The 10,783-nt window shown below is 44.5% G+C and overlaps 1 protein-coding gene and 1 long non-coding RNA gene across 2 annotated transcripts; one reads left to right on the top strand and one right to left on the bottom strand.

Moving 5' to 3' along the window:
- Positions 1-2,471: 2,471 nt before the first annotated feature.
- Positions 2,472-6,900, top strand: cbsb (cystathionine beta-synthase b). Its single transcript, XM_057027280.1, has 14 exons — positions 2,472-2,707; positions 3,126-3,232; positions 3,785-3,919; positions 3,997-4,076; positions 4,164-4,368; positions 4,583-4,674; positions 4,760-4,876; positions 4,989-5,073; positions 5,156-5,261; positions 5,335-5,412; positions 5,488-5,622; positions 5,879-5,987; positions 6,069-6,153; positions 6,265-6,900. Exons 1-14 carry the CDS (start codon positions 2,487-2,489, stop codon positions 6,417-6,419), a joined length of 1,710 nt encoding a protein of 569 aa, XP_056883260.1. The 5' UTR covers positions 2,472-2,486; the 3' UTR covers positions 6,420-6,900.
- On the bottom strand, positions 5,445-6,298 carry LOC130522685 (uncharacterized). Its single transcript, XR_008949678.1, has 2 exons — positions 5,841-6,298; positions 5,445-5,719 (listed from the first exon to the last, which is right to left on the bottom strand). It is a non-coding gene; the product is annotated as an uncharacterized LOC130522685 (long non-coding RNA).
- Positions 6,901-10,783: the final 3,883 nt, after the last annotated feature.

Genomic DNA, 10,783 nt, shown 5'->3' with positions numbered 1-10,783 from the left:
AAGTATTTTTTCATGCTGTCTCTTGGTGGTTTGTTCACTGCACTTCCTATCTCTTGCTCTGTGGTGTGTGCGCGCGGGATGTGCAATTACACTTTATTCTAGTACGGCAAAAAAAATAATAAAATAACATGTTCTCCGGGGTCACACGCGCCCCCCCGGCATCGCGCCCCACTATTTGAGAAGCGCTGACTTAAATGAAGCAAACCAATTAACATACCCATTGATGTAGTTCCTGCAAAGAAGACAGATTATTAATGCCTAAATTTGATGTTGGTCAAGGCTGAACACACACCTAATACACAATAAAATGCTCTACACATAAATATGAATGGTTATAGTACACAAGACTAATCAAACCTTTCCCACCCACATCTGCTGGACATTGAGGTGTATAAACACTAATTGGAGCTGCTGATCTGGGAGGTTGGTGTTTGACCTCCCTGCCATATTAGCAGGTGTGTTTAGGCCCCTTTGCCGGGCGGAGTCGCAGCTTCCTCTGGTTTCCACTGCGCAGTCTGGTTCACTTGGGATTTGACATTGTTGTGTGGCGCAGTCTGGCTCAAACCCTGCAGCAGTTGGCGTTGCCGAGTTCACCGGAGCTTCTCTACTCGTCTCTGCAAGTGATTTCTACCCTTTGTACCGGGGCATTAATGCCGGGCTCGCGTTGGACGCAGAAGCGACGCGGTGGCCGCAGCGCGGAGGCCTTTTCCTCGCGGCGCCCATGTTAACAAACGGTGTCGTTCGCGGCAGCCGCGCCGCGCACCTCCGCGCGCCTCGTGCTGCCATTGTCTCTGCTCTATTTTGTGCGCGAGCCGCCAGCGTCCGCGTCAGTAAAGAAGAGAGTCAAACAATGAAAGAAAATGAATCTCAGTTTTCACGATTAGACCTTTTTTTTTTTTTTGCAAATAAATTATCGCGATCGACAAATGCGATGTTGTTCGTGTGCGTTTATACACTTTGTTAGTTGTTACAAACAGCGCGAGATGAATGGTCGCGAGCGCGCACATACGCACAAAAGAGGGACTGCACAATAGCTTTAAGAAAAACGAAGCCTAGATCAAGTTTTATTTGACATTTTAATATTTGGAAGAAGGTCAAAGTTCATGACTTGTATTTACAACCAATCGCTTTGGATTTAATTAGAATGTGTCCTAGTTAAATCGGTCTATATTCGGCTATAAGACCAGTCTTTGTTTACTTCTAACAACAGCAGAAGCATAACGAGGCCTTTATGCGGGTTCGATTAATCCGCAGCTGTGACGCACTTGGCTGCGGCTGTGATTTGCCTCTCCTCTCTGAACCTGCTCTCTATTCTAACCTGTTGTGCGGGTTTCTCCATAATTTATATTGAAGAACATTGTGTTTGCCTTTTAACCATGTGTGGTGCGATATGGTTCTGTTTTCTGTTACAGTTAGTTTAAAAGTTAGGGATAGTATAATCTTTAGCAAGAATAAAAACAATAAGCAGTCAGTTGACCCTTCCGTGACATGATTGTTGTTTAGACAGTTGTAATTGCAGGAGCCAGTCAGGTCGAAGGTGTTAGTCAAACATCGTAAAACTGGACAGCATAGTTTACTGGTGTTGATAAGATCCTCTGCAAGAAGGTGAACTTTAACCTGGCCATTTGGGAAGCAATGGAGAACAAGGACTATGTCAGCAACCAATGGGACGGGAAGAAGCAGAAGGACTGGATTGGACTGGATTAGCATCAATAATTTGCATCTGTGTTTCTATAAAAGATTGGGTCCAGGGATAGTTAGGTGGTCAGACTTCATGCCCTGACAATTGACTTTGTTGTAGTGTTTTGAACTGGCCCGGAGCTCTGTAATATTTGTATCTTAAATTGGTTCTATTTGCTGAATACATTTTGAAATTGGCATTTTTCTTCTTGAAGACTTCATTCAGAGAACACGCGGATCGGCAGTGACACACGTGAAAGTATTGCGATCCAACAATATATTCTGAATATCTACATTTTAATTGGCATCTTTGTGCGCGATGTGTCGTTGTCCTCTCTGCTGCTGTCCTGGAGCTACTGTCTCCAACTCAGCTACTACTGAACCACGTCTGACCTTTTTTGTACCCTTTGTGTGTTTTTTCTGTTCTCTTTTGTTCGTTTTTGGTTTATATTCACTTTCATATTTGTTCTGCTTTAGTTACGTGCATTTGTGTCAATTTTGCCATATTCCTTTAGTTTAATGGTGTCTTTCTTTTGGTCTGGCCAAGGGTTAGTTATGTGCAGTCCACTGAAGCATTGTAGCCTAAGCTGATTAGAGTGTATTATGAGTACTTGTGTAATGAAATATTTTTAAAAATATTTTCTAACTATTGTCTTGGTGTATTTAAAGCTTTGCTTTATGTAATTAAATTAAATCACCCTTGGCACACTAGTTGATTTCTCAAAGGAGAAAAGAAGAGTGAAATATAGTGGGGAAAAAAACTACATATATCATTAACAACAGTTGTCTGAGCCTACAGACACTAAATGGCAGGTTCTCATAGAATCTCTCTGCTATCTGCTTTCTCTCAAAGAGGTGAAATGTCTGCAAATGGAAACCAGGAGATTGACAAAGGTGTTCAGGATGAAGCACATAGCGAGGGTCCAGAAAGTGAACTGAAGGATTGGATCCGTCCTGACCGCCCCAGCAGATGCACCTGGGAGCTGGGTGCACCCGCCTCCAAGTCTCCTCATAGCCACCAACCACGGTAAGATCGCCACAATAATGAAGGTTCCAACAAGTCTGCTTTTTTTCATTAAGTGTACATCCATGCGATAAGGTCAGTCCCTATTCCATCACTAGTGTTCCAATCATAAAAGCAATAATTAATTTTTTGTGTGCTTAACAGAAGTGCACAATAAACCGTGCTACGCAAACAAGCTGTTAAAAATGTGCAGGGTAAGATATGGTGCAATTAAAGGTATGATGTCCACTTCCATTTTTGCCCCAGTTAAAGTCTTTGCTACAGCAGTCGCAATAAACGGAGACATCTTCAGCTTCATCAGCACATTTGTGATGACGACAAAGCCACACTTTGCATTCCTGAATAAAAGAATATCAAATACTGTGACTGTCTTCTGAAAGACATGTTGATTTTGTCTGGTGATTTTCCATCTCTACAACAGCATCAAACCCCCCAGCATCCTCCCCAACATCCTGGGAAACATCGGAAACACACCTCTGGTTCGTCTGAACAAAATCCCAAAGCAGTTTGGAATCAAGTGTGATATCTGTGAGTAGATCAGATCTCTGTAAACCAAGATAAGTCATGTCAGCACTAATAAAAGGAGTTCTTGCAGGTGTTGTGTCTCCTCTGACTTTATATGAGATAGTTGGGGTTTTGTGAGTCTATCTAGATGGGATGGATGTGCAGCCAAGACTCTAGCACTGACGGAGCGTTTTAAAGGCAGTGAGAGGTTTCTGGGTTCAATGAGATTACATTTTGTCACAGACATGAGATTAATCCTCCAAAGAAAAGCCCTATTACATCTAATTTGATGAGAGTGACGTTAAGAGTTTCTTCCCAGGAATTAACAAGGTCCTTCTCATTCCTGCTGACTCTTATTTTGATGCCAGCAGATTTCATGTAAGGGATTGGGTGGGGGTTGCTCTCAGTACTTTTCCAATACTTTCCCTCACCAGAGACATCTTCTCCGGCTGTATTTTACTGTTTCTTTATTATCTGTTGTAGTCTGTATGGTACACTGAGAACCACAGAGTCTGATTTAGCATCAACATCATGACTGTTCAGAGATGGAAGTCAAACAAAAATGACTGTCTTCAGTGGTAAAGTGTGAGTTCTTCAGTGCGGGAGGCAGCATCAAGGACAGGATTGCCCTGCGGATGGTGGAAGATGCTGAGAGAGCCGGGCTGCTCAAACCAGGAGACACCATCATTGAACCCACCTCTGGCAACACAGGTACAGAGGCATCGGTCGGCTGATTCCAGCGGCAGCTACAGTAAACACACACAGCACCATCTCACCTGTCTCTGCAGGGATCGGCCTCGCTCTGGTGGCCTCAGTGAAAGGCTACAGGTGTGTGATCACCATGCCAGACAGGATGAGCATGGAGAAGGTATTCTGCACCAGTAATGATCACAAACTCTCCAGTTATCACTTAAATATTCCAAACCTAATCGTGCGTGTGTGTGTGTGTGTTTAGGTGGACGTGTTGAAAGCTCTAGGAGCAGAAGTAGTCCACACACCGAGTTCGGCACCGTTCGATTCACCAGAATCTCACGTGGGTATGGCCTGGTGTCTAAAGAACAAGATCCCCAACTCACACATCCTGGACCAGTATCGCAATGCGAGCAACCCTTTGGCCCACTATGATGCCACAGCTGAGGAGATACTGGAGCAGTGTGACGGTTTGTGTTCGGGATTAATTGATTTTTTTTAATATACTCATAAATATTTTAATGCATTAAAATGTGGCAGCTTTTAGTTTATTTGAATTCCACGCACCCTGGAGGTTTTATCTATTTATCATTGTTATCATTTAATAACTCCATTAATGGTCAGTTATGAAACTTCCATGGCCTCCAGACTGAACTGGAAATGAAAATGTGCTTTTCCTTTCAGGTAAATTGGACATGCTTGTGGCTGGAATCGGCACAGGCGGCACGCTGACCGGTGTCGCTCGGAAGTTAAAGGAGAAGTGTCCAACTGTGAAGGCAAGATGCCAAAACCTTTAATGTATAAATGACTCAAACTGTAGAATAGTTCGTCCAGTATCTCAAAGAACGTTTGTTGTCTTAGATTGTTGCTGTGGACCCTGAGGGTTCTCTCCTCATCCATTCAGATGACCATTGCAAAAGCAGTTATGAGGTAGAGGGAATTGGATACGACTTTGTCCCCACCGTGTTGGACAAATCCGTGAGTGGGCCTTGAAATCCATTTTGCATTTTCTGAAGTTGAGCAAACATCGCGCACGTTGTGGAACATCTTAACCTGCTTTGTGCCATCCCCTTCAAAACTACCTGCATAGCTTGTCGATTACTTCTACAAAGTGAACGATAAGGAGACGTTCAACATGTCCCGCAGGCTGATCAGGGACGAGGGTCTCCTCTGCGGTAGGGTCCCTGTTTGCTGATGGTGCCACCTCCTGCTTTATTTGCTCTCGGCTCTTTAATATTCCTGCCTGTTTCACCCCAGGCGGCAGCTCCGGCTCAGCCATGGCTGCAGCTGTAAAGGTGGCTCAGCATCTGAAGGAAGGACAGCGCTGTGTGGTCATCCTGGCCGACTCTGTCCGCAACTACATGTCAGTCGTATTCTTCTTACGTCTTCTCGATATGGTTCCCGAGCAACTTCCATTGAAATGGATTTTTCTCTAGGTCAAAGTTTCTCAGTGACAAATGGATGTCTGAAAAAGGTTTCCTTGTCCCAGAAGCCCCAGTGGAGCCCAAACCCTGGTAAGGATCAATTAGCAGGATCAACCAGTCCAAACCTTGTATTCATTTATAATGACGTTCTTCCTGTATTTACAGGTGGTGGGGGACAACTGTCAACTGTCTCCACCTCTCGCCACCTTTCTCCACGTCACCATCGGTGTCCTGCCAGGAAGCCATTGAGATCCTGAAGGAGCGAGCCATCGACCATCTCCCAGTCGTGGATGACTCAGGGTATGTCTTCATCTGTCTCTTGTCTCCAACATCAGCACATCCTTCTGTGATTCTGCTCTCCTGGTTTGCAGAGGGTGTTTCAACAGTAAAGTTGTATCTGTTTTAATCGAATTGGGATAAATCAGATTAAGGAGATGATCGGAGTATCTTTGGTCTCCCCAAAGGGGACAGAGAAGCAGTCATCCTGTTTATTAGCTTATCTTGAAGAAATAGATTACCGTCAGAATGTCGATGACAAAACCCACCATTTTTACAGTCTGGCACAAAGTGTGGTTACCACGGAAACCATCCTGTCCTCTGTGTCCTCTGGGAGGGTCAAGCTTTCAGACCCCATCTCCAAGGTGGTCTGCAAACCTTTCAAAGAGGTCAGTTGGACACCACTGCGTGTGACACACATCCAACATGGACGTATTCATGCGTGTGTTTCCTCGTTCTCGTGCTCTCAGGTGCGCATGTCCGACAGCTTGGGGTTGCTCTCCCAAATCCTGGAAACGGACCGTTTTGCCCTGGTGGTGCAGGAGCCCCAACAAAGTAACACTAAATTCTCAATAACGTCTGCTGAATGATGCTTTCCATTTGTAGTAGAGGTAAAAGAAACAAGCACAGCATTTTATTCTGTATGCCTGTTTTCCTCCATTCTAGATAAATCCAAGGGGTCAGCTCACCAGGAGAAGATGTTGAGTGTTGTGACAGCGATGGAGCTCCTCAGCTACATCACAGCTAAACGTGAGCAGGGTCGTTCTTCCTGCGAGCACCTCCCAGACACAACTACACCATCCACCCCTCCGAGGTCTTAGGATGTTGCAAGGTGACCTGTTAAAAAAGCCTAACAAACAAAAAAAACCCAACAGCCTTTTATCTCACTGTATAATCTAGCTCACCACCTTTCTGCCTCTGAATAGTTGCTGCTTTTTAACAGAAATTATCTTCAGATCAATTGTCTAGGTTTTATTTTTATGCATACTATTTTTTAATAATTTTGCAGGAATTACATTTATATTATTGCTAGTTCACTATAATCAGCTGTAGGTATGTTTTTGACATCATAAATGATGTAAATCCTTTCTGATAATTTTTATAAACCTGTCTTTAGGATTGTCTTTGTCTTCTTTGTCCATCTTATCCTTGGTTTTATCTTTCTCAGTAGCAGATACAACACTGTGGTCAGTATTACACCCAATAGTTGTTTTAGAAAGTAGAGTATATTTAGTGGACATTGACCCATCCGCTGTCATCGTGTGTAGTCTTTAAATAAACCAGATGGGGGCGCTCGTCTCATTTTTTTGAATGTTTTCTTGTTCGTTCAACGCTTCATGTCTTTGGGGAAGCTGAAAAACATCCCAAACACGTATAACTCAGTAAATAAAGTAAAGAAAAAGCTAACTAACCAGTACAGAAATGTATGGACAAGAAGGTCAATTAATCCAGTATCTAAACACTGAGAGACGGTTGACAATATACTTATTGCCAGGCTTTTAACTTAAAATTTGCCTCTATATCAAAATTCCTTATTTGTAATTTTCTCCCAGGTTCAGATCACCAGTATCTGTTTGAGACTCTGCTTCTTGGGGGGTTGGGGGGATAAAAAAAATGTGAGCTCATTTAAAAGGAAAACAAGCTTTGGTTCGATGCTACCTTTGCCTACTGGCTGCTCAAGTAGACCCCTCAACCATCAGCTTAAAAATGAGTAAGGCAGACCAGCCATCTCCAGCAGGGTCACAACCATGTCCATGTCTGTCCTCTGTGTAGCCGAGGGATCAGTCAACAGCAGGAAACAACATCATAGGATAAAACAGGTTTCCTTTCAACACTGTGCTCACAAAGGGAGCTTTGTCCAGGATTTTCCCATCAGAAAAGATCCTGAAACCAGACGGAAAAACACTCCTCACTCCTCAGGGCTCATAGCAAATATTGATTTATTTCATTACCTTTTGAATATATAAAATAATCCAAATCATGTCAGGTTAAGGGTTCACATCCCATTTGTCTACCTCTACAACACCTTCTCCTCACAAGATTAAATACAAAAATATAACTGTAATTCTATAAAAGTATGACGTAATGTGCGACAAGGATGAATGAAATGTCGTGTCGTGCTTCTTATTCATTTTCTTTATGTCAAAGTGCTGCGATCAGACTTGACGTAGGAGGACTGAATTAAACCTTTTTGTGAATAAACGCTGCCAGTATGTGACGAGTGCTTGAAATGCATTTGGTGCTTTTAAACATGAAGTATGACGCACGTCCAAATTCTCTCCTTTCAGCATTTGCTTACTCAGTGTACTGAGGATAATTGCACAGTTAGAGGTTAATTATTTGCTCCAAGACCTGATGACTTATCTAGGAGAGTGAAATTTAAGGCACAGACACGCCTTTCAGAACCACCAAGAGCTCCGAGCTTCTGATGCAGTTCACACATTACCACATGTTCTAAATGAATAAAATGAGCTCTGACGCATTTTTTACACATTAATAAACGCCAGCACATACTTGAATGCAAGTTCACTCACCATCGGTAAACGATGAGCAAACTCAATAGACGTCACGAGTGGAATGAACTAAACTGCCCACTTCATTTTTGGTGTGTTTTATTGAATGCTGTTCATTTTGGGCCATCCTGTCCAGACTCTGCAGCTCAGTTTTGAAAACACATCACTCATGCACATATTCTTCCAACAGTTTCTTAAAACAGTCATATGCTGGTAGTTTGTGAATTGCAGCGAGACTATTGATAATGAAGACTATTGATTATTAATTAATTTTAAATACTAGAAGTCATCCTGCCTTGTGCTGCTCAACAGCGACGCCTAGTGGAGACGTTCCGAGCAGCCTCGAGTGTCGAGGACCCACGCATGCTCATGAAAAGTCATAAGAGCTGGAACGAAAATGATTTTCAGCATTTTGGAACTTGAGGATTAGAACCGAGTAGCAGTTTTTGTCTGCTAATCCACAAGAGCCACATTCCCTGTCATCTACAAGTAATAAAGCCAAACTGAAATAACCAGAGCTTTACAAGCCAGATGAGTCAAACCAGCGGCTGATGTCAAAAAGGAACAGCCAGGTTGGGACAGCATGTATAGCACAGTGGTAGCATCTACACTGGCCAACTGTAGAGGATAGAACTACTGATCCATCTGTCGATCGGAAGAAAATAACATTGAAATAAATATGGCTGATGTGAACACAATCAAACAATTTGACCATTAGATTATTCTGTTACTTTGTCCCAACACTCAGTGACAGAGAGTGACTGTGGACGCAGATGAGATACAGAGGAAAGATGTAAGAGTCCATTCTCTCTCTCACACACACACACACACGCACACACACGTCGCTGTGAATGACACATTTGTGTTGAAGTGGCTACGTTCCAGCCAGTTCCAAGCCAGTGCGCGGTTACCGGCAGTGACGGAGGAGCCTTATCACCGCGCTGCTGCCACTGGGGATCTTTGCTTCTTGTCCCCTGGTGCTGGTGTCAGCAGCGGCCCCGCTGGCACAGCCCATCATGCCTCCTCGCCGCCATTATCTAACCCATTCAGCTGGAGTCAACAGGTCACGGCCAACGCTATCACAACCCCCCCGCCCCTGGATAAAGAGTTTCATTTGCGTCAGTGCTGCAAAGGGTTGTTTGATCTTTGCCGACTGCCAAGTCAGAATGATTCAAACCATAAGCGTTATCATTTAACATCAAAGGGATCCTTGAGACCTACAGATTATATACATATGGAATGTTAAACTGTGCCGGGGCTCAAGTTTAAAACAATAATTCATTTTTGTTTGACTTGTAAGCTCAAAAGTTTGTGGTCTGCATATTTAGCCTTTTTGATAAATTAGGGCTTTTTTTCTTGGCTGACCGAACAAAAAACAGCCTCCAACAGGTCCTCATTGTTTTCTGAAGCCTGCTCAGACGACGGGAGCCCGACTGGGTGTAGAGCTCCGGGAGGAATCATTTCTTTTTATAAGGTTGTGAAATGGGAGCAGGAGTCAGAACAGAGCGAGAACATGCGCTGGTTTTAATTTTCCCAGTCTGCGTCATTCCACTGTCCAAACGTATAAATCACACGCACGATGATGTTACCTCATGGAAGACTCTGACCCCCTCCCCTGGCGAGGACCCGCCCCCCCGCCAGTGATCATCTCCTCGTGCCTTCAGACAGTTTCTTTGCTGTTCTCCCACAGCGGCTTCGAAAAAGAGATAATGGGATTTTCTCCACAGCTGGAATCAAAGCAGAGCGCATGTGAGGGGACGTGCACGAGCAACTGCATCAGGGAGCGGGAGCCAAATAAATGCAGGAGGGTAAAGCAGCTGTTTGTTTTAATTCCCCTTTTGCGTCACGCCCGCCCCTCTGGGGCAGCAGCAGTTCGGGACCAACCCTCGTGCTCTTCTGAGAGGGAAAGGGCTGATATGTGCTGGGCCGAGGAGAACCTGACGGCCCCTCACCTGGGGTTGACCTTTGCCCTCTGAATAAACAAGACAGGAAGTTACTAAACCTGAAAGAGCTCTTAAAACCATGCATCCATCCATCCATCCATCCATCATCTATCCATCCATCCATCCATCCATCCATCCATCCATCCATCCATCCATCCATCCATCCATCCACCCATCATCTATCCATCCATCCATCCACCCATCCATCCATCCATCCATCCATCCACCCACCCACCCATCCTCCACCACCTACCCACCCATCCATCCATCCATCCAACCACCCACCCACCCATCCATCCATCCATCCATCCATCCAACCATCCAACCACCCACCCACCCACCCATCCATCCATCCATCCATCCAACCATCCAACCATCCATCCATCCACCCATCCATCCATCCATCCATCCATCCATCCATCCATCCATCCATCCATCCATCCATCCATCCATCCATCCATCCACCCATCCATCCATCCAACCATCCATCCATCCATCCATCCATCCATCCATCCATCCATCCATCCATCCATCCACCCACCCACCCACTCATCCATCCATCCATCCATCCATCCATCCATCCATCCATCCATCCACCCACCCACCCATCCATCCATCCATCCATCCATCATCCATCCATCCATCCATCCATCCATCCATCCATCACTTCCTGCACCTGTGCCGTGTCTTAAAACATTTACAGTCTCAATCTGGATTAAAAGTCAGAGC

This window comes from Takifugu flavidus, chromosome 1 (assembly GCF_003711565.1).
Source record: "Takifugu flavidus isolate HTHZ2018 chromosome 1, ASM371156v2, whole genome shotgun sequence".
Lineage (NCBI taxonomy): Eukaryota > Metazoa > Chordata > Actinopteri > Tetraodontiformes > Tetraodontidae > Takifugu > Takifugu flavidus.
This window is presented reverse-complemented; position numbering and strand designations above follow the sequence as displayed.